The 23,902-nt window shown below is 49.9% G+C and overlaps 1 protein-coding gene across 1 annotated transcript; it reads left to right on the top strand.

The window, feature by feature from the left end:
- The first annotated feature begins 17,247 nt into the window (after positions 1–17,247).
- On the top strand, positions 17,248–22,610 carry RPS5 (ribosomal protein S5). The gene is made up of 6 exons (XM_049621927.1): positions 17,248–17,346; positions 18,119–18,227; positions 20,441–20,650; positions 20,811–20,939; positions 22,311–22,409; positions 22,491–22,610. The coding sequence occupies exons 2-6, from the start codon at positions 18,120–18,122 to the stop codon at positions 22,557–22,559; spliced, it is 615 nt and encodes a 204-aa protein (XP_049477884.1). The 5' UTR covers positions 17,248–17,346; position 18,119; the 3' UTR covers positions 22,560–22,610.
- The last annotated feature ends 1,292 nt before the right edge of the window (positions 22,611–23,902 follow it).

Below are 23,902 nucleotides of genomic sequence, written 5' to 3'. Positions count from 1 at the left end.
TTCATGCTCTGTCTCTCTCTCTGTCAACAATAAATAAACATTAAAAAAGAAAAAAAAAATTTTTTTTAAAGAGAAATGAAAGTGTGTCCAGGCAGCTTTTTTATTTTTTTTTTTTTTACGTTTTTTTTTTTTTTTTTTTTTTTGGGACAGAGAGAGACAGAGCATGAACGGGGGAGGGGCAGAGAGAGAGGGAGACACAGAATCGGAAACAGGCTCCAGGCTCCGAGCCATCGGCCCAGAGCCTGACGCGGGGCTCGAACTCACGGACCGCGAGATCGTGACCTGGCTGAAGTCGGAGGCTTAACCGACTGCGCCACCCAGGCGCCCCATGGCAGCTTTTTTAAACACACACACACAAAGAGCTACATGACCCACTTTGGGGCATCCTTTTTCCATTTTTTTCCTCCTTAATCTTGTGTGTGTTTTCAATTTTTTTAAAAAACAGAGATCTGTGGCAGTGCTGTGCGTGAGGAAACTGTTGCTAAGGAGAATTTGAGCTTTCCCCCATTTCTTTTCCTGTCTCTTTTCCTCTTTCTTTCTCCTGGTCAAGGTTTTAAATGTAACCAAGAAGCAGAGAAGCAAAAAAAAAAAAAAAAAAAAAAAAAAGTATCCATGCAAAAGCTTGCACATGAATGTCATAGCTGTAGTACAGATAATACAGTAATACAGATAATATATAATATATATAATTACTATAGCAGCCAAAAAATGATAACAGGCCAATGTCCATCAACTGATGAAGGGATAAACAAAACGTGGCAGATACTTACAATCAAATATCATTCTGCCGTAAAAAGGAATGCAATATGGTTACATCCTATAGGATACATGAACCTTGAAAACACTATGCTAGGTGAGAGAATCCAGACACAAAAGACTTCACATTGAATGGTTCTATTTATCTGAAATGTCCAGGATAGGCAAATCTGTAAGAAATAGAAAGTAGATTAGTGACTGCCAGGAACTGGGAAGGAAGGAATGGATAATTTGATTAATTGGGTATGAAATTTCTTTTAGGGTGATAAAAATGTCCTGGAATTAGATCATGGTGATGATTGCACAAAAATGTGAATATACTAAAAAACAACAACTGTACGTATTAAAAGTGTTAATTTTTTTAGAAAGTCGTCAGCCAAAGGGCACCTGTGTGGCTCAGTTGGTTGAGCATCCAACTCTTGATTTTGGCTCAGGTCATGATCTCACAGTTTGTGGGATCAAGGCCTGTGTCAGGCTCTGTGCTGGCAGCATGGAGCTTGTTTGGGATTCTCTCTCTCCCTCTCTCTCTGTCCCTCCCCCCTGCTCATGCTCTCGTTCTCTCTCTCTCTCTCTCTCAAAAATAAGTAAACTTTCAAAAAAAAGACTTTCCAAAAAAAAAGTCATCAGCCAATTTCAAAAGGTTGTTACATGATTTCATGTATATAACATTCTTGAAATAACATAATTGTAGAAATAGAAAACAGAAAGCCAAGCCTTAAGGAGGGGATGGAGGCAGGAGAGAAGTAGGTGTGGCTATAAGGGCAACTTAAAGAATCAGGTGATGGAAATATTCCTTATCCTTACTATCTATTTGATATGGTTATCATACTGTACTGTAGTTTTGCAAAAAGGTACCATTGGACAAAACTGGGTAAAAGCTACATAAGATCTCTGTATTATTTCTTACAGATGGGAATTTATAATTATGTCAAAAAACTTTTTCTTAATCATCAGAATTTAAAAAAAAAAAAAAAAGTCCGTTTTTGTTTCTTGAAGGACCAGAAGACCTGGCTTCAGGAGTCCCATGTTTCTGAGGATAGAGTCTGGCAGGGATATCCCTCCAGGCAGGACTTCTGCTTCAGAGCTGCCCAGCCCTCTGTCCCCTCTAACCGGGCCTAACTGCCTGGGAGTCTGCCCATCTTGGGATAGTATCCAAATCCCTGAAGGTCGTCCCGATTGCCTTCACTGCTCCAGCCTCCCACCATCCTCATACTCACCTTGCGTGCTCTTTTTCCGCCTGAAAGCCTTTTCCTCCACTTTTCCCCCCAGAATGCCTAATCACCATGGTCTGTGGCCACCTCCCCAGTAAGGTCCCGTCTCCCACGCCAATGGGCTCTCATCCGACGGGTCACAAGTGACTATTTGTGTCTACTCCCAACCCTAATGCCCGGGCTCTCACCTACTGGGGACTGGGTGAAAAAATACAAAGTGGGAGAAGGGGAGGGACACTGAGCAGGAGACGTCCAAAGGGGGTTTTGGTCTCAGGAAGCGCTGGGCTTGGATCACACCGGGCAAGAGAGAGTGGAGGTTGGATGCCGGCGTGCAGAAGGCACATGCAAAGGCTCGGAAGCGGGAACCAGGAGCGCCGGGAGGAGGTCTGAACGAATGAATGAATGAACGGAGTTAGGAATGTTGGCGGGCCTAGGGAACGAGAGCAGGAGTAACGAATGAAAGGGTGAATAGACGGACAAATGCATCGGGAGATGCCGGACCGCGCAGTTTAGCGCACGAGAGGCGAGAGGCGGAACCAGAAAGCGGGGGCGGGGGATGAAAAACAAGTGAGTGAACGAACGGGCAGGGGGAAGGGATGCTACACAAATAAATGACCTACGTGGCTCACGGAAGAGCGAGCAGAGCCCACCGACTCTCGGGCGACCGCACTTCCGTCCCGACCCCACTTGGCCGAGCCACTTCCGGGCTGCTCTGGGCGGCGTGGAGCAGTGGTCCCAGAGCGCGCCTGCGAGGCCAGGCCGTGGGAGCCGGGGGCGCGGGTCCGATAACACGTCCGAGCTGGGATCGTTCTTTTCTGTGTAAAAGTCTCTCAGTTGCCCCCACTCTCAATTTGGGTTTGGGCAAGTGTGAATGCATGACTCAGGCAGACAGCATCCAATTCCCCTCGGCCCTCAGGATTGACTCAGGATCCGCAGATGACCTACTTGGACCTGTGGGTTTCACGGGGCAGGGATTCTTTCTGAACTATTAGGGCTTGCATTTCCTGTGGAACTTTAAACCCTGAATACCTGTCAGCAGGTACAGGTGCAGCCTTCGTGTCTCCATGAAGGGAGAACCTGTCAAGAGAATGGAGCCCACACAGAGAAGCAGAAATGAAGGACAGTGTATTAGTTTCCTGTGGCTGCTATAACATATTGCCACAAACCTGATGGCTTAAAATACCGGAAATGTATTCTTTCATAGTTCTGGGTGCCTGAAGTCTGAAATCAGTATCATTGAGCTGAAATTGGAGTGGCAGGAAGGCTACCCTCTTTCTGGAGGTTCTAGGGGAGAATTCATATCCTTGCCTTTTCAACATTTAAACTGCATTCCTAGTATTCCTTGCTTATGGTCCCTTCTTCCACCCTCAAAAAACTGGTTGTAACACCTTATTAAGAAACAAAATCTTTGACACATGTTCATTTTATACTTGCATGAGAGTCACAAATTTTAGTTCTTTTTTTCTTAAGTAGGCTCCATGCCCAACTTAGGGCTTAAATTCATGACCCCAAGATCAAGAGTCACGCGCTCTGACTGAGCCAGCCAGGAGCTCTATGATTTTAGTTTTTTAAAAAGATGTATTCACTAACAGCACATAACAGTGACTACACTAACAAACAATCCCAGGATCTCAGTGGCTCAACACAATACAGACTTCCTTTTTGCTCATGTCACAGTCTCAAGTGGGTCAAGTGACCTTCCTAGAAGATTGTCCTTGATTTAGGTACCCAAGCTCCTTCTATCCTGGGTCTCTGCTGTTCTTTGTGTCCTTCTCAGGATTTTCTGCTGAATCTCCTCTGTCCAGCTGACTGATGAAACAAGTGAAAAAGATGATGTAGGCCATTTTAAGTTATCCATCACTCCTGTCCACATTCCATTAGCCAGAACTCATTCACGTGGCTCTGGGTAACTTCAGGGAGCCTGAAAAGCATAGGTTTGTGGATGCAGGAAGAGAAAAGGGGATTGTTGGGTATTTTAGTCCATCTGTACCATAGGACACACAATGTCTCCCAGGAAGTCCCTGGTTTTGACTGGACTCAAAGGCTACCGTACTCCTAGCCATCCCAGCAGCCATTCAACTCCTTGCTCATATGGACTTTCTGATGCTTGATGAAGTTGGACTACCAGCAAAAGCTTTTCCTTATGCTTCTCACTTAGATGGTATAGTAACCAGCATTCAAGAGGACTGCCAACAATCCTCACCTCCTGATAGTCACACCTTTGTTGGTATGGTTTTCTCCTACGTTGAATCAGGGATGGTCTGTGTCACCGGTAGAATATGGCATAAGTGACAGTGTGTGACTTGGACTCTTGAATCGCTTGCTCTGGGGGGCGAGGGGAGTCAACTCCCATGTCATGAGGACACTCAAGCAGCTCTACGGAGAAGCCCTTTAGACAGGAACCACTTGCCAACCATATAAGTGAGCCATCTTGGTAGTGGACCCTTGAACCCATCATGCTTCAGAGGACTACAGCCTCATGAGAGACCCTGTCATGTGATTCATTCTGGCCAATGAGCGGTGAGAAGAAGTACCCTGCAGCTGTTGGGCTACACTTTCAATTAAGAGGTGTGAGACCCCGAGAATTCCTTTTCTATCTTTCATATTAGTGTCCAGCTATGTTGGAGATAGTGGCTGTTCCGTTGTCAGGGACCCTGATGAGTGACAGTGAATGTAATGAGTAGTGCCCTAGCCAACCTGTGAAGCATGGTTTGGGCAGGAGTTAGTTTTAGTGTTTTCAGTCAGTAAGGCAGTAAGCTGTGTCACTGAAGTGGAACTGAGCCCACCTGGTCACATTCCTAGGTTCTCCCCAAAAAGAATTCTCTTGTGTTGAGGCTCGATGGGAAATTTTATTACATATATCATACCAATGGGTTTTTCTTTGGTTTGAATGTTTTCAGATCAAAACCTGTTGATGGTTACAGGTCATTCATGGCATAGTGACCAGTGGTAGAGTTTACCTCCTTCATAAATCCTCTTATGTCTACCAAGGATTGATTTTTCAATAATAGAATGTCTCTCCAGAATACATGTTCTAGGTTTCTGTAAAAGATTGAGTTGTCTTTGGGTATACCCACAAAACGGGTATGGTAAATGTAAATGCAAACAGCTGAATGGAGGGGCCCTGTTCACTCCAGCAACAACCAACACCAGGAAGGCCTGATGCCCGCTACGACTATTTCCAAATGCCACTGTGGCTGTTAGTTTCCCATTGCTGCTATAACAAATCACCACAAATTTAGTGGCTAAAACAATGCAAATTTATTATCTCACATAAAGCAAGGTTTCAGCAGCGTTGCTTCCTTCTGGAGGCTCAAAGGCAGGATCTGTTTGCTTGCCTTTTCTAGATTCTAGATCCCACCTACTTTCCTTGTCTTGTGGCCCTGTCTTCCATCTTCAGAGCCAGCAGTGAAACATCAGACTCTGCCTCTCCTGCCTCTTCTTATACAAAGATGTTGTGATTACATTGGGCCCATCATAAATAAGCCAGGATAATCTCCCGCATCAAGATCCATTATCACACCTTATAGTCCCTTTTGTTGTGTGAAATAACACATTCATAGGTTCTAGGGACTAGGACACATACATCTTTTGAGGAAGGTGGGGTGCATTATTCTCCCTACAACAGTGGCTTTTTCTGAGCTCTTCATATGGTTTACTGGGAAAACACAGTATGTGCATCAAGATGCCATTCAGATTAAACAAAACTATGAAAGTTTAGCCTGGAATCTAATACACATGCAGCTCAGAACAGTCCCATCTGGGTAGGGGCTCACTTGGCGGGCCATAACTAAAATATGCAGAGCAGGGGGAGTGAATCTGATGTGCAGCAAACATACATGGAAGGGTCAGACAGAGAAGGCCCACCTGATGGGTGGGAATATGGAAAGGAGGAAGAAGAGGACTTGCACGTTGATTAGGTTACTGATCAATGACAGTCACTAAGAGAGGATTGACCTGTTAAACAGTTCATGGTAGGGGTACCTTGGTGGCTCAGTTGGTTAAACCTCCGACTTTATCTCAGGTCATGATTTCCTGGTTCACAAGTCTGAGACCTGCATCAGGCTCTGTGCCGACAGCTCGGGGCCTGGAGCCTGCTTCAGATTCTGTGTCTCCTTCTCTCTCTGCCCCTCTCCCACTTACGTTCTGTCTCTCTCTCACAAAAATAAACTTGAAAAAACTTTTTATTAAAAAAAAAAAAAAAAAGAGTCCATGGTAAGAATGAGAATTCTTCCTAAGTTCTTGCTACCTCCAGAACAAATATGGACTTGCCCAGCACAGCCTCTGGAGTTTGAGTATGTAAGTGCACTAAATCAACACTTCACTGAGCACAAAAGCTTGGGCTCTTGTTCTTTCATTCTGTTCCCTTTTCTGTGGAAGGCAGATAGATATTCCTTTATCAAAAGTTCCAGAAATCTGAGTCTATTTGATGAAACTGTTTTCACCAACTTTTCCTTGACCGACTGTTGCTTTTCTGTCATTTTTGCAAATTTCTAAAAAGCAGGTGCCCAGGGGCACCAGTGACCTGAAATAAGTTGGCTTGGAACTAAAAAGAATCTAGCTAACTAAAAAGAACTAAAAGGAAGCATTTAACCAAATCTCTCTACACATTTTCAGCCAAGGACACTTCAGAGTAACCAGATGTGGTTCTTTTCAGGATGCTGCTCTCAACAGTCTCTGGTGGATTATTTTGCCCATGGACATCACAACCACAATGGGAAAGATTTGTTGACAGTCAGTGATCTGGAGGAAAATGTTTTGGAGTGAAAATTATGTACATAAAAGGTGAAAATACAGAGTTTGACACGTTCCACAGATCTTGAGGGGTCATAGAAGCAGCTGGGCCATCAATGGAGCATGGGAAGTGGAAGGGCCCATATTAAGGGTGGTTTGTATGGTCACATGTTCAGCAAGTCAATGGTCTGGGGCATTCTCCAAAGAAACAAAGATGGCAATAAGGACAGTCCTCACTCGGGTCACATGTGGTAACTGCCAAACCTCCTGTAGCCTCCAGGCCTGTGTGACACTGGCCTTAGACCCAGGACAGATGAGGCTACCTTTCTCCATCTGAATCTCAAAGCCACTTAGCATCTGGGTTGACTAAGGTTTCATGGGGCCACATTCAGGCCCATAAGGATATTGATCCTTGCTGGTTCCCTCTCCCATGGGTGGTACTGATCAGGGCTAATACCTTGGAAATCCAACACCTTCCCCATTGTGGCAACTACCACTTTGTGCCTTGGTTTCTCCAACTGGCAATTTAACCACCTGGAGATTGAGACCCAAGCAGAGGTGCTCAGAGCCCCAAAATGAGGGACTTCAAGCAAGTTTGAGGACATCTGGGTGCCACTGGGCAAGCATGTTGTCCCCCAGTGCCAGACTGTCCATGGGGCCCTAACAGAGTGATCTGTCACCATGGGAGCCAGTGGGAGGCTGAGAGAGAAACATCTCTTTCCCAAGCACCTATGGATTTGAGTCCACAGATATTCTTTCCAGGTGGGAAGTGGCTGCTATCCCACCCTGTTACTGGGTTTCTGCCTGTCTGCAGCTCTCCAAGAACAGCAGTTGTGGGTTCCTTCTGCCCTCCAGTGCTGACCATCCCAACAACAGATGGATATGAATCTAACCTGCAACAGACACCATGCCCAGGGCTGATGGAGCCAGGCTCAGTGGCCATGACTCCTGCAGGGTCCTGATGGCCTGCCTGGGGAAGGTCAAGGGAGGAGCTTTCTCTAGAATGAGCGGCTTGCTGTGCAAATAAAATAGACACATTGGGGGTCCAGGTTTCAAAAAGTATCACTTGTACACTGGGATTGACAAAACTGTTGGGTTGTGTGGACCCAGTGTGGGTGGACTGATCAGCCTCTTCCAGCTAACTCACCACACTCAGACTTTGTCCTAATGAGGACAGATAGGCAGAAAGAGCTGGAAGAAAAAAAGGCAATTGCACAATGTACTCCCACACAGCTGGTGGGAATGGAAAACGATGGAGCTAGCTACTGTAGAAAACAGCCTGGCAATTCCCCAAAAGGTTAAACGTGGAGTTAGCACATGACACAGCAATCCCACTCCTAAATATTTATCCAAGAGGAGTGAAAACCACTATCCAAGCAAAAATTTGTACACAAATGTTCACTACAGCATTTTTTATATAATAGCCCAAAGCTAGTAATAACTCAAATGTCCATCGCCTGAAGAATGGATAAACAAGATGTGGTCTGTTCATACAAGGAAGTATTACTCAGCAATAAAATGGAATGAAATACTAATACGTGATTGGACCTCAGAAAACAGTAAGCTCAGTGAAAGAAGCCAGACACAAAAAGACCACACTGCACAATTCCATTTATGTGAAAAATCCAGAATAGGCAAATCCAGAGACAAAGACTGTATTGGTAATTGCCAGGGGCTGAGGGAAGGAAGTATGGGGGGTAACTGCTTAATGAGTATGCAATTTCATTTTGGGGTGCTGGAAATGTTCAGGAATTAGACAATGGTGATTGTTGCACAACATAGCAAATATATTAAAAACTAAAAATTATACTAAAAACCAAAGTGAATTGTACACTTCAAAATGGTTCATTTATATTATATGAACTGTACTTCAAAAACAAAACAAAACAACAGAATATACCCGAGCATAAATATTCCTGCATTTGGTGTGCCCAGGTGTCTGCCTGGGTGAGTCCATTCTGCAGCATCCAGGATGTCATCTGAGCTCGGGCCACAGGCACAGTAATGCATGGGACAGAGGTACGTGTTTGTATGTTTTAAACAATGCTTTTGTAATGAGAAAAGCAAGGTCTTCAAAAGTGTTAGGTAAAAATGAAATATATGGACTTCAAGCTGTATTACAAAGCTGTAGTCATCAAGACAGTATGGTACTGGCACAAAAACAGACACTCAGATCAATGGAACAGAATAGAGAACCCAGAAATGGACCCACAAACGGATGGCCAACTAATCTTTGACAAAGCAGGAAAGAATATCCAATGGAGTAAGACAGTCTCTTCAGCAAATGGTGCTGGGAAAACCGGACAGCGACATGCAGAAGAATGAACATGACCACTTTCTTACACCATACAGACAAATAAACTCAAAATGGGTGAAAGACCTAAACATAAGACAGGAAGCCATCAAAATCCTAGAGAAGAAAACAGACAACAACCTTTGTGACCTTGGCCACAGGAACTTCTTACTCAACACGTCTCCAGGGGCAAGGGAAACAAAAGCAAAAATGAATTATTGGGACCTCATCAAAATAAAAAGCTTCTGCACAATGAAGGAAAAACAGCAAAACGAAAAGGCAACCAACAGAATGGGAGAAGATATTTGCAAATGACATATCAGATAAAGGGTTAGTATCCAAAATCTATAAAGAACTTATCAAACTCAACACCCAAAAAACAAATAATCTAGTGAAGAAATGGGCAAAAGACATGAATGGACACTTCTCCAAAGAAGACCCCCAGATGGCCAACCGACACATGAAAAAATGCTCAACATCACTCATCATCAGGGAAACACAAATCAAAACCACAAAGAGATACCATCTTACACCTGTCAGAATGGCTAGCATTAACAACTTAGGCAACAACAGATGTTGGCGAGGATGCGGAGAAAGAGGATCTCTTTGCATCGTTGGTGGCAATGCAAGCTGGTGCAGCCACTCTGGAAAACAGTATGGAGGTCCCTCAGGAAATTGAAAATAGAACTCCCCTACGACCCAGCAATTGCACTACTATGTATTTATCCAATATATAGATGTGCTGTTTCAAAGGGGCACATGCACCCCAATGTTTATAGCAGCAATATCAACAATAGCCAAAGTATGGAAAGAGACCAAATGTCCATCGACTGATGAATGGATAAAGATGTGGTATACATATGCAGTGGAGTATTATTTGGCAATCAAAAAGCATGAAATTTTGCCATTTGCAACTACGTGGATTAGTCAGTCAGAGAAAGACAAATATCATATGACTTCACTCATATGAGGACTTTAAGACACAAGACAGATGAACATAAGGGAAGGAAAGCAAAAATAATACAAAAACAGGGAGGGAGACATAACATAAGAGACTCTTAAATATGGAGAACAGAGGGTTACTGGAGAGGTTGTGGGAGGGGAGGTGGGCTAAATGGGTAAGGGGCATTAAGGAATCTACTCCTGAAATCATTGCTGCACTATATGCTAAGTAACTTGAATGTAAATTTTAAAATTAAATTAAATGGTAAAAAACATATATACAGGATGCACGGTTAAATTTGAAGATAGATAGATAGATAGATAGATAGATAGATAAAATAAAAACTTCTCCCACCTGGCCACGCTGACTGCACACCAAGCAGTTTTCACATCAGAAGCTGAACCTCTGCATTCTCCCCAGGCCCATACTTTTCTTCAGCCAAGGGTCTCTTAATCCACTCATTTCAAGAAAACTCTTGATGGGAAGCTAGACACATCTGCTGTACATGATGGGCCACAAGCTGGAGCACGGGGTGATGCTTTATGGTGTCTCAAGCCCCCGGGCACTGCCAGTACTGATTTACAGGTGGGAAGCTGTGACTTGGCAAGGGCACAGGGTGTGCCCCGCTCTGTCTGACCATGGAACCGTGTCCTCCACACTCAGTTTAGCCACTGGCTCCCACTGCCATGCACAGCATTCAGCTTCTGCCTCTCACAGGCATGGGCTTCGCCCTCTGGTGGGTGAATGCCAGTCACAGAGAGCTGTGAAAAGCAGGCCCATCCCACCCACCTCCCCAGCGTCCTCTGCACCCCCTCAGCCTCTGCCTCTAGGCACCAAAAGTTCTGCAGAGTTCCCTGGTCAGCCTCCCAAAGATCAGGCTGACCTTGCAGGGGGCCAACTACAGAATTGTGGGGGAAGCCATAAGCACGGATGTGGGGACTATCACTCTTCTCTTCCTCATACAGCTGTCACTCCAGAGCGAACTCTGGCCCCTCACAGAGAGGAGAGGGGCCCCACAGTGAGCGCCATGCAGCAGGAGGGAAGGCACTCAGGTTTCTGTGTATCATCCCTGGGGAGGAACCAGGGCTTCCACAAATGTACATCCTGGAAGCCTCTTAGCCAGGATCCAGGTCTCTCTGACAGGACACCAGGTCACTGCATTCCAGGTGTGAAGGACAGTGAGTGGGACCTGGGTGCCTGCCATGCCTCTGCCCCAGGGCTTCCAGTAAATGCTTCCCTACAGGGTCATGGCTGCTGGCCTCATACCCTGGTTTGCACAATAGCTGGCGGCCAGAGCAGGTTCCCCAGGCCAGCATTCTACATGACCTCCTGGAACCTTAGGGACCCAGAGGCCAAGGACCCACCAGGGTTGAAGAACACATCTGGGACAGCCTGGCCAACTGGAGACAGCCAATCACCAAGGAATCAGTGGACAGGCCACGGGATGGGTGGTCTAGAGTGTCAGGTCACTCAGGACTGGACAGATGCCACCGAATAAAGCTGTAGTGGACTGAATGGTCCCCCCACCCCCAAAAGATACATCCATACCCTAACCCCCAGAACCTGTGAAAGTACCTTAGCTGGGAAAGGAGTTTTGCACATGTAGTTAAGGATCTTGAGATGAGATCATCCTGAACTCCCTGCGTGGGTCCTAAATCCAAAAATAAGAATCCTTATAAGAGAGAGACAGAGAGAAGAGAAGGCCAAGATTGAGTGTTGGCGCCATGACCCAAGTTACAAATGGACCCACCAGGTGCCAGGACAGTTGCATGGGATGGTTTCCACCTCAGAGCCTTAAGAGTGGAGCCCTGCTGACATCTTTATTTCAGACTTCTGGCCTCCAAAACTGAGAATAAATTTCTCTTGTTTTAAGCCACCTAATTGGTAATAATTTATTATAACAGCCACAGAATATTAATATGGAGACTGGTCCAGCACCCTTCATAGGATGAGTGGGTTATGTGGGGGAGCTCTCCTGATCCGTGCTGATGGAGAGGATCAGGTAAGACTGGGTGGTCCCAGGAAAAAGGAGCAGCTCCCACCTAGCAGGAAGGCACCCCAAACTTACAGGATGTGGGGACCAAGGGCCAACCATTAGCCATGTACCCAGGGCATCTCCAGAACTGTCCCCAGACACCCTGCTCCCATAGGTATCTTCCTCTGTTCATCTACGGTGACAGAAACCTGCCTCCCAGCACTAGACAGCAGATGGAAGCTGCAGACCAGGGAAGAGTCTCCCTGCCTCTCTTGCCCTGCTCCCAGTCTACACCTTTAAACTGCCCTACTTGTCCCTGGATGACCTTCCTTCCAGTCACGGACCTGAGGGCTCCTGGGAGCCTGTCCCCAACCCTGCACTGCAGCTGTCCCAGTGACCTCTCATCTGCCCTGGATGAGCATGCCCTGCACCCTGAGTGCTCACCCAGTCTTTCTATGGGTTTCCGGGGCTGCTGGTGGATGGGACCAGGGCACAAAGCAGCCACCTTGGGGCAAACAGGGGGCTGAGAGATGAACGTGTCCCAGGCTGAGCCCTGAAGAACATGACAACAGCACACCGGAAAAAGGTTAGTGGGGCTGACCTTACTCAGAGCTTGGGCACAGCCCACTGAGGCTGATAACCATCTGCCCTATTCTACACTGTACACGCAGTGCATGACCCCATAGGGCAGGAGTGCCCCGAGTGCGGGCAAAACTCCGTTCTGTGCCTGTCCTCCCCACGGTGCCTCCATCTTCCTGGCCCTGGCCCTGGAGGACACGGAAGTTTCAGCACTCTCAGGCCATCTACCGTGTCTGGGTCGGTGGGTGCGGCGGAGCCAACCGGGGGATCCTTACAGGGCTTGAATGAACAGGAGGAAAATCAAATTAGTGAGGTGAAGAATAACAAACGCGGGGTAGCGCCACACTTAACTGGGACTGAAGGAGGAAGAGGAGCCGCTGTGTCTGGGGACAAGTAAAGGGAAACGGCAAGCGCAAAGGACGGGAGGCGGGACTGGAGGCAGTCGGGAGGCCGCGTCGGCCAAGCGGAGGATATGGGCTTGATTTTGAGAGTCGCGACGACGGGTCCTGGGCCGGGTGCCTCTCACGTGGGCCTCAGTCTCCACACTCAAGATTGGGCACGCGGGAGCCAGAACTAGGGCCGCCCCGCCGCCGGAACTGAAGGCCGCACCTGCAGTGGCCAGCCCGGACCCTGGGCTAGCGGACCGGAAACGCGCGGCCTCTGCCGGGAGCCCTACGCGCCAGGGTGTGGAGGGAACAGGGGGCGGCGGCCGCGCTGAGCGCCCGGAGGAGCCCGCCTCGCAAGCTGGGGTCGCGGGTACGCGCCGAACGCCACATACCAGCTGGGGGGCGGCCCGCCCGGGTGCTCTGGTCCCCGCCTCGCACGCAGCACGAAGCCTTCTTCCCTCTTCCTACGGGCCGTCGCGGCACTGAGGAACCAGTGCCTCCGCCGGAGAGCCGGAGCCCTCGCGAGGGCTGTAGGGAAACGTAGTCCTGCCGCCCCGGCTGTCCAACCCCAGGACTCCCGGCTGTCATGGCAACCGCGGCCATCCACACCCAGTAGGCGAGGCGTGAACTTGCGTGGTCGCCCGGGAAACGGCGGCCCAGACAAACGAGCAGTGCCGCCTGTCCGAGCCAAGCGGGTGTTTGATAGCCCTTGCTTCGAGTCAGACTTCTGGGAGTTCGGGCCCCAGAAACGATCTGCCATTTGCAGCCTCGCTAGGGGAACAAGAGTTGGGGGTGGGAGACACGTGGGTAGCTCTGAAAAGCCTGGGTGAGCGGGCTATTCTCTAGACCAATGAAATCGCTGGAACCTCTGGGTTGGGGCTCGAGCATGTGTGTCAAAACTCCACAGTTGATTCTAATATGTGCCCCATTTGAGAACCCCCAGCTCCAAAGGTGACGCTAACCCTGCTTGCTCAGGATGGGCTGGTGAGGCCTCCCCAGCCATTTATGTCACCCTCATCTTCTGCTCATTATCTCGTGGCTCCTGCCTCACATAAACACATCTAATTTTGTTGAGCTGATTCACCTCATGTATGGCATCCAGCAACCCATCCTGACTGCCCCAACTTTCTGCTCCTGCTGTGTGTGTGTGTGTGTGTGTGTGTGTGTGTGTGTGTGTGTCTCAGGAGGCACTGGGCTTATCCCACTCCCTTTCTTGATGCTCTGGGTATCTGGACATTGAATGCTCTGACTCAGGGTCTTCTGTCTCCCTGTCCGGGGACAAAGTCAGGGCTCGGTATGGAGTCCTGTGTGGAACCTACCATGCCGAAGGATGATGGATGGAGCAGTCGCTGAGGAGCACTTGGAGGGCCGCTGCCCATGTGCCTACCCAGGTACACACGAAGGACTTGCCCACAGTTGCCGCACACGAAGGAGTGCAACTGCTGGCTATGTGGGTGCCCCAGTGAGTGAGCCCTTTCCACCAATGGCCGAAGGCCCCGTGCACTCCCTGGGGCCTCTCACTGCCGGGTCCTCTGGTGCTCGATGAGGATTACCAAAATTGGGACTTCTCGTGCCCATGGGTGCAGTTGTTGAAGGAGCTTCAAGCTCTTGCAAAAAAGTTCTGCTCTGGCTCCACAGAAAGGGCCTCTCCTCAGAATGAATTATCCGGTTTCTGCCCACCACACAAAGGCCTTATTGCTGTTGAGGCAGGCATGAGTCTGCTTGCACTCAGGGGGTTGCAGCTCCAATTGAAGGTGGGTACTGGCATTGGGGGTGTGTCTAGATGGGGGCTAGCTACAGGGTCTGTGGAAGATCTGCATGCCCTCCCCGTTTTTATAGAACCCTGCTGCCTAAGTGCACTGCCCCACACCCCAGGGCTAATGCTGGGAGCAGCACCAGGAAAGCACCTCACGACATTCACTGGTCACATACACAGAGCTTCAGGAGTGAGAACCCTGGTCATGCAGGTTACTAGAGAGGAAGTGGGAGTCCCACATGAGGAACCCAACTCCCTCAAATTGTCAGTCACTGGACTGGGGCTTGCGCCAAAGTCACAGACCTGGGAGCCTGCATCCTAGGAAAGTTGTCTGGCCACCTACCACGCCCTTTACACAGGCCGCTTACCTGAGAGGGGATAGCACATCTCTGTCCTCTGCCAGGAGTCTTGGCTCCACCTTGGGTCTCTCCTAAAGGCCCAATGCAGCTCACTGGAGTCAGTCTCAGGGACTCTTGTGAATTTTAGCTATGCAAGGTGACCATCCCCCCCGCTATTTCCCACCCCATGGGGTTTTATGGCAAGACCTCCCTCCTGCTCTCCAATGCACAGCAGGCCACTCTTTCAAGTTCTATACAGACGTCCATTATCAAGTAACCACCAGCAGCCCAGGGCATAGGATCCAAACTGGCCTTGTCTGATTCTGTTCTCATTTCTATGCTGAAGGGGGAAACTGATGGGGCGCCTGGGTGGCGCAGTCGGTTAAGCGTCCGACTTCAGCTCAGGTCACGATCTCGCGGTCCGTGAGTTCGAGCCCCGCGTCAGGCTCTGGGCTGATGGCTCAGAGCCTGGAGCCTGCTTCCGATTCTGTGTCTCCCTCCCTCTCTGCCCCTCCCCCGTTCATGCTCTCTGTCTCAAAAATAAATAAACGTTAAAAAAAAAAAATGAAGGGGGAAACTGAGGTTTAGGGGGTGGTGCCTTCTCAGCTTCTGAAGAGAAAGGGGCAGGGTTGGGAGCCTCCCTCTGGATCCTGCTGAGTGCAAGGGTAACTGGTGCCTCTGCCTCTCAGCTTCCCTGCTTTCCCCAGCTAGCACCTCCCCAGAAACCCTAACCGCAGGATGAGGTAGGGCCCCTAAGGATCACAAAGTATTCTGCCAGGACCAGGTAGGAGTTCACTTATCCCCTCCTCATCCCCCATAGACCCCAGTGGTAGGCCCAAGGCTGCTGTTTGCACGCACCACGACAGGGAAGCGATAAGGGCCAGAGGCTGCAGGGGCTGGGGATATTGGTGCCCCCTTGCAGCCTGGGATCTAACCCCCTGCTTAGGCCACCTTCAGGGTATGTCCTTCTGAACAATGGCATGAACTGTGACGGACAACAGTCCAAGGAGGCCCAGAGTCTCTGGTCTAAAACACTCCCGAAATTGGGGTAGGGGCAGGGGCAGAGCCCTTACAATCGGTAAACAAACAGCTACTGAGCCCATACTATAAGCATGCTCACAGGGTGGTGGGCAAGTGGGTCACTGGAGATCTATCTATGCAGGACCCCTTCGGTCAAGTGGCTGAGCCCTTTGGGGTCTGGCTAGAAGAAACATCCCCTTGGAGGCAGAGACCTCATCAGGAGGTAAGGAGCTCCATGCTGCCCCATTATCCTCCCACCAGCCGGCTTGGGTGAGCAACCACAGTGTTCGCTGCCTCTTGCCTCTGGCAAGCCAACCAAAACAAGTCCACGTCCCAGCTAGACTCCAGGGTCTAGGTTTAGGAGGCGACAAACAGGAGGGGGATGTGTAGGGCCGGCACAAGATCTTCGAGTTGGCCACATGGTCAAGGGTGGGGCACCCACTACCCGTGCCGACCCCCCTGCACCCGTCCATTGATCTCGCATCAACGCATGGCCGAGATGCATCAAACAGTGGGGTTTGACCCCCAGGCCACCTGCTGGACACAGCACCTGGTCCCACGTCCGGAGCTCCTCCCCTACCCTCAAGCTATGAAGAGGCGGCTGGAGCTTCAGGGGTCGAAGAGAGATGATGGGGGTACCCTGGCATGGGGTGAAGAGAGGTCAAACCAGAAAGGGCCCCCTCTGGGAGGCTCAGACCCGCAGCAACCCCGGGCGTGCAAGCGTGGGGGAGGCCGACCTGGGAGAGGGGCTCGCGCATGCACGTGGGGGGGGGGGGCAGGACCAGCGGAGGGCAATCGTGACCACCAGGCTCACTCTTCCTTCCCGAGCCTACAGCGAGCGCGTGCCTGTGAAGCGACTGTAACCTGGACGAGGAGCGAGAGGGGTACCGAACCGGATGCCCTACTCAAAACCGGCGGCAGGTGGGGCGTGGAGCCCGCGGCGGAACACGGTGGAGAGCGCGAGCCTGACTTCCGCCGTCACTAGACATGGCGGCTTGGCCTCAGAGAATTCTCTGAGCTTGTGCAAGCCCCACCTCCCCCCCCATCCTCCCCCCTCCACCGCCCCAAGAAGGAAAGTACTGGAGGTTAGAACAGCCGCCAGGCACGCTTATGGGGCCGCTTCTGCAAGTGCGCGTGCGCAAAGGATTTACGGCTTTCCTTTGCGCCTTCACATTCTTGTTCCGGATTGGCCCTTGAACAAACCGTGTCATTTTGCGCACGCATTGTCCCCTCTGACCCGGAAGTTTTCACCTTAGCTAAAAGCGTCGGCCCGCGACTCGCGGTCTCTTCCTGTCTGTGCCAGGGCAGCGCGTGGTGCGCGCCGAGTGATTGTGACTCCCCGGCTGCGCCCCCAGGTGAGGCGGCCGCGGGGTTGGGGGTCCGAGGGACGATTCAGGATCTTTTGGGGAGTCTTCATCGATCCTCGAGGCCCGGGGCTTCCCTGGGGGGTGGGCTCTTTCCTTTCTCTGGAAAATGTGCTGAGAAAACGCGGAGGCGAAGGAAAGTTATTCTTTCTTTGGCGTTCCGCTACCTCCGTAGCTTTACCCTGCAGCAGGGCTCGGATATAGTGGTTTGGCCCCTGCAGGCATACTTTGAAATAGGACGTTGCTGTTATTTTTATATGCGTGATGCACTTTGTGGCATATACACAGTTTTTTCTTTAGTAGCAGCCCCTTGGTGCTTGCCAAATGCCCCCTTGGTGTCGGACACGAGCGGTAGCCTTTGCTTTGATTTTGCACGGAATTCGTGTAGTGATCTTGATGACATATAAACGGTTCTGTTTTATGGAAGAGGGAGCAGAGTCTAAATTAGTTTGACACTCCTAGCGTGGCAGAGCTCGTTAATGACGTGGCTGGGATTTGAACTTGAGCGGGTGCAATGTTACGGTATTTGGCATCTACTGTCTCGATACGGCCCGCGCAGCAGCTGTTGACCCAGGCCTGCCACCAGCTCTCCTTGGTGAGAGACAGCTGTTTCTTGCTGACAGCTAACTGGTTCTTCTAAGACTCAGAAAGATGGACCCGGATGTTTACAACCTTTCTTGGTTCCACATAACTTCCCAACTTACAGGTTGTGGGTTAGTCTCACAGTGGTGGGTGTGCGTGGGCTCTGACAGTCTGTTCCTAGGATGACGGAGTGGGAGACAGCTGCACCTGCAGTGGCGGAGACCCCTGACATCAAGCTCTTTGGGAAATGGAGCACCGATGATGTGCAGATCAATGACATTTCCTTGCAGGTGAGGGGGCCGTGTGGTGGTTGTGCTACCCAGTTGGGTTTTGGGGCACACACGGATTCTTTCAGGAGGGGTCCCTGGAAACTTGTAGCTGTAAAGTTGAAAACCTGACAGGTAAAGGAGGGCTCCCTGGACCATCACACCTACATGTCCATTTTTTCCTTGTGTTCTTTTCATCTGTACACAAGATGGTTCCTTTCTCAGAGGTCACATCACATCCCACCCCACAGGGTTTTTGTGTGGGTGTTTTGGGGTTTTTTTGTTGTTTGTTTTTGGATCATTATTTTGCATGTGAAAATCCAGTTGTCCCAACACTATTTGGTTTTTGTTTTTAGAGTTTTGTGCATCTTACTTAGCAAATTTAGGCTATAAGTTGTCTTAAGTTAAATCTTTCATACATAATAATAAGTTTGTCTGAATGCCACCATATGTTGAAAAGAATATTTGCCCTGTTGAATGGTCTTAGTATCGTTGAAAATGAGTTGAGCCTAGCTATATGATATGGGTTTATTTTTGGACTCCATTCTTTTCTGTTCTGTAAATCTATCCTTAAGCCAGTACCACACTGTCTTGATCACTGTAGTTTTGTAGTAGGTTTTGAAAGCAGGAAATCGGTGGGAGTCCTCCCAGCTTGTCTTAACCCCTATATTGTTTTACGCTGGGCCTCATTAGGACTTTTGTGGGCCTTTCGTTAAAAAGAAATTATATTCTGTAATTTCGTTGGTATAAAGGCAAATACGGTTTGAATTGTTTCTATTCCTTTTTCATTTTAAAAGAAACGAAAACATTTTTTGTTGTTCTATACATATCATGGGATCTAGGCACTGTGCCTCATGGAGGATTCGGTCCTGTTTTTCACCCCGGATAGTTTGTAGTTCTGTTTTCCTTCATTTCTTTGTTCTGCGAGGGCGAGATAGCAAATATTTTAGTCTTTGTGGGTCATATGTGGTAGATATGTGTTGCGAGTGTAAGTGATGGAATGATCTTTGGGTGTATTTCATAGCGGAACAATTGACAGTAGTCTTCACGTACGTGTAATTCCTCTGATTCCAACACCCCTGAACATTTTGGTGTTTTCTAGACATTTTCGTTAGAAATGATACATGTGTATATAGGAGAGATTGACGAATAATTGTGTGTGTGTTTAGAGAGAGTGGGGAAGGTGGTAGAGAGGGGGAGACACAGAATCCAAAGCAGACTCCAGGCTCTGAGCTGTCAGCACAGAGCCCGACACGGGCTCCAACTGGTGAACCATGAGTTCGTGACCTGAGCTGACGTCGGACGCTTAACTGACTGAGCCACCCAGGCGCCCCAAATAATTGTTTTAAAACAGTAGTTCTCTGGAGTGATTTCCCCCCACCTCCTTTAGGGGACAGATGGCAATGTTGGCTTACATTTTTGGGTGTTGAAACTGAGAAGGGTGTTACTAGCATACTGGATGCTGCTAAACATCCTGCAGTGTGTGGGGCAGCCCTTACACAAAGAATGTTCTGATTTAAAATGCCTATGCTGCAAAGTTTGCGGAGCACTCTATTTAATGTTTACTTTTATATTTGGGAGAGACAGAGTGCAAGTGGGGCAGGGGCTGAGAGAGAGGGAGACACAGAATTCGAAGTGGTCTCCAGGCTCCAAGCTGTCAGCACAGAGCCCAGCATGGGGCTCAAACTCACGAACCATGAGATCATGACCTGAGCTGAAATTAGAAGCTTAACCGACCGAGTCACCCAGGCACCCCAAGGAGCACCTTAAAATGAGATCATGAGGGGCACCTGGATAGCTCAGTCGGTTAAGTGTCTGACTTTGGCTCAGGTCATGATCTCACAGTTTGTGAGTTCAAGCCCCGCGTTGGGCTCTATGCTGTCAGCTCAGAGCCTGGAGCCTGCTTCAGATTCTGTGTCTCCTTCTCTCTCTGCCCCTCCCCCACTTGTGCTCTGTCTCAAAAATTAATAAATGTAAAAAAAATTTTTTTTTTTAATGAGATCAAGAGCTGTAATCTTGGTTTTCCATCTTCCTTCCTCCTATTATAAGGGAAACACTCTTTTTAGTGACTTGGTAAAGGTACTTTTTGGGGATTTATTGTTTTGTGGCACACGGGCCTCACAGTCAAGCCCCCACGGGTGGACGGGGGCTATCCAGAGGTGGTGCTCAGTCCTTCTGGTTCCTGGCCATCCTGCTCCTGACCATGATCCCTCCATCCTCTCTCCCTGCTGCCCTAGGATTACATTGCTGTGAAGGAGAAGTATGCCAAGTACCTGCCCCACAGTGCAGGACGCTACGCGGCCAAGCGCTTCCGCAAGGCACAGTGCCCCATTGTGGAGCGCCTCACCAACTCAATGATGATGCATGGCCGTAACAATGGCAAGAAGCTCATGACCGTGCGCATTGTTAAGCATGCCTTCGAAATCATCCATCTGCTCACTGGTGAGGTAGGGCTCTGAGGCCTGATGAGGCAGAGAGTGCCCTTAGTACACCATAAAGCCAACAGCTACCCCATGGCAAGCATGCCGGGGTCTGCCAAGTTTTAGGAGTGAGGACACCGGGGAGGGACGTAGGTTGGGTGTCAGGTTCATGGCTGCCTTCTCTTAGAACCCCCTGCAGGTCTTGGTGAATGCGATTATTAACAGCGGTCCCCGGGAGGACTCAACCCGCATTGGACGAGCTGGAACAGTGAGGCGTCAGGCTGTCGACGTGTCCCCCCTGCGCCGTGTGAATCAGGTGGGCCTGGGGCTTTAGGCACATATGGATTGACGGGAACACCACTGGGCTCCGGTGTGGTTCTGCCTGGGGCAGATTGGCAAGTGGGAAGGTTTGTCCTTCCTGTGTGTTTTACTCAAAGTGGCCTTTCCTCCAGGAAGCCTTCCTGCATTTCCATCCCTCTGATGGCAGATTCTAGCTCTGGCCCCTTCCCTGAGCAACAGTTGCCTGAGGCACAGTTTCATTTGAGTATATTTTTACATACCATGTGTGGGTATATATTTTTTCACAGACCATTTGAGAATCAGTTGCAGGCATTGTAAACATTTTCCCCTTAACACTTCAGTGGATGTCTCCTAGGAACAAGCATATTCTGTCCCCACCATCAGCCTCAAGGAGTTTAACAGTGGTAGAATTATCTGATCATCCCATCACTGCAGCTGTCCCTAGCATACCTTACAGTTGTCTGTTTATTTTTTTAAATGTTTATTTTTTAATGTTCGTGTATTTAAATTTTTTTTAATGTTTATTTTAGAGCATGCACGAGTCAGTGGCGGGGGAGGGGTGGGGGGAGCAGGGGGCAGTGCAGACAGAGGAGACAGAATCTGAAGCAGGCTCTAGGCTCTGAGCTGTCAGTACAGAGCCCTTTGTGGAGCTTTAACTCACAAGCTGAGGTAATGACCTGAGCCAGAGTCGGATGCCTGAGCCACTCAGGTGACCCTAATGTTTATTTTAGAGCTGGGGGGGGGGGCAGAGAGGGGTACAGAGCGTTGAAAACTGGCTCTGTGCTGACATCAGAGAGCCTGATGCAGGGCTCTGATTCACAAACTGTGACAACGTAGCCTGAGCTGAAGTTGGACGCTTACCCAACTGAGCCACCCAGGTGCCTGTCTTAATGTTTCTTTGTTTTTATGAGAGTACATGCACGAGTGGGGGAGGAGCAGAGAAGGGGAGACAGGATCCCAAGCTGGGCTCTGCGCTGATAGCAGAAAGCCCATTGTGGGGTTTGTATTCATGAACTGTGAGCCGAAGTCAGATGCTTATCCAGCTGAGCCACCCAGGTGCCCCTATAGTAGCTGTCCATTTTTAATCGGAGGTCCAGGTCAAGAGCACACACTGCATTGCATTTCCCTGGGGTGGTGGGTTTCAAATCTCCTGTAATCAGGAGCTTTTGTGTCTACGCTTGTTTTTGTGGCCCTTGGTCTGATCCCAGATAGGCAGCATGCCACCTGGGCAGCCTGTGGGCTCCTGCTGTGTCTTGACTCAGTGGGCCAGTGGATGGCAACATGGTAACTGACATTTGTTGGGATCACAGAGTACTGGAGGACAGTGGTCCTATCTGCTTTGGGGGCACCCCTGCCCCCAGGCTTAACTGACCCCTGTGCTCCCTAGGCCATCTGGCTGCTGTGCACAGGTGCCCGTGAGGCCGCCTTCCGGAACATCAAGACCATTGCTGAGTGCCTAGCAGATGAGCTCATCAATGCAGCCAAGGTGAGTGAGGACACTGGGGTGGGGGTCAGTTCAAGAAAAGGCTCTTCCAGCATTCCAAACTAACCATCTATTTCCTTGCAGGGCTCTTCCAATTCCTATGCTATCAAGAAGAAGGATGAGCTGGAACGTGTGGCCAAGTCCAACCGTTGATCTTCTGGCTATGGCTCCAATAAATCTGTCTGCTCTTGGGGCAGCCTCACCCACCTGTGCCAATGTCTGTCCTTGTGTGGCTCCAGGAACTAGAGTGGGGATGGCAGTGTCCTGAGGAGCTGCCCACACTTCTGGCATGTGTTTTGGTCTGTGGGGACCTGGGATCACCAGGGAAATATTCTGTCCAGGAAGCAGCACTGACTCAGGACAATGGCACCCCGGGGTGCAAGCCTGGCCACCTGGAGTGTTCCGTGGATGTTGGAAATGAGACGGGTGGGGTTGTCCTGGCAGAGATGTCACTGTAGTCTGGGGAGGGGCTTGGTGGTTGTCCATGATATCTGGGTGGCTGCCCACCATCCTGAGAGGCATGTTCCCTGGAAGGAGCTCCAGGGAGAGGAATCCAAGGCCACAACCGTTTCCAGCCCCCTGTCTGCTTGTTTGGGGCCAGCTCTGTCCAGTCCACTGTGGTGTCTGCCCACCTTCCACCCCAGGACTCCAGAGGTTCCTTGGTTCTGGCCAGGTTCCCCCAGGGGTTCCAGGCTGCCTCTCCAGTCATTTTGGGTGGTCAACACTGCAACCCAATCCTGGGCATCCTGTAGAGCCACTGCCACACTAGGCTTCTGATTGTACTGGGTGGCTGGGAAGTGGGTTCCTGAGGTGTTGAAGGCTTGGTTGCAGGGGTGTTGTGGGGGGGGGGGGATTATTGCCCACCCACGAGGCCAGACTCTCCCTGCCCTGTCAGTCTGCCATCCCTCACCTGCCGCCCCCAACATCCTGCCAAGGTCAGGCTTGGTGTTCATGCTGGAGGGACCTGTCTGGGGGGCAGGGCAGGCGGTCAAACAGGTCTGGTGGGTACCTTGGGAACCTGGGATCTGGAGGGAGTGGTACCAAGGCAGCACCCTCCCGCAGGGAGGGGCACCTAGTATGCAGTTGCTGGTAGGCAGAGGACTGGGGTCAGAATTGGAAGGGACGTGCCAGCCAAAGGGAGGAGGCATCAACAGGTAGGAAGAGCCCAAAGGTCAGCTGGGGTCTGTCATTGTCTAGTTGGGACCCTCTGTCACCTGTTGGGCTTTCAACATTGCTCTGTCCTGCTGGGCTCCAATCCTGAAGTTTGGGTGTCCTCTTACCTCATCTTCCTCTCCTGGAGTCTGTGGACTCCCCAGAGTCAGTTCTTTTGGTGGGTGGGGGCATCCCCTTCTTTGCTCCTCTTGGTGTTGGATCCTCATTGCCTAGGGTCCTGCCTGGTGACTCAGGTCCTCTCTGCTATCCTCTCTGGGACCTTTTGAGTCTGTAACTCAGGATCTGGGCCCCCTGAGTCCATCCCAGTGTCTGTCCCTGTCCCC

This window comes from Panthera uncia, assembly GCF_023721935.1.
Source record: "Panthera uncia isolate 11264 chromosome E2 unlocalized genomic scaffold, Puncia_PCG_1.0 HiC_scaffold_19, whole genome shotgun sequence".
Taxonomy (NCBI): domain Eukaryota; kingdom Metazoa; phylum Chordata; class Mammalia; order Carnivora; family Felidae; genus Panthera; species Panthera uncia.
Note: the sequence above shows the minus strand (reverse complement) of the source record. Positions and strands in the feature narration are given on the sequence as shown.

Coding starts and splice junctions, on each gene's coding strand:
- RPS5 (XM_049621927.1), top strand. CDS start 18,120: ATGACGGAGTGGGAGACAGCTGCACCTGCAGTGGCGGAGACCCCTGAC. Junction 18,228..20,440: donor TCAATGACATTTCCTTGCAG/GTGAGGGGGCCG, acceptor CTGCTGCCCTAG/GATTACATTGCTGTGAAGGA. Junction 20,651..20,810: donor TCCATCTGCTCACTGGTGAG/GTAGGGCTCTGA, acceptor GCCTTCTCTTAG/AACCCCCTGCAGGTCTTGGT.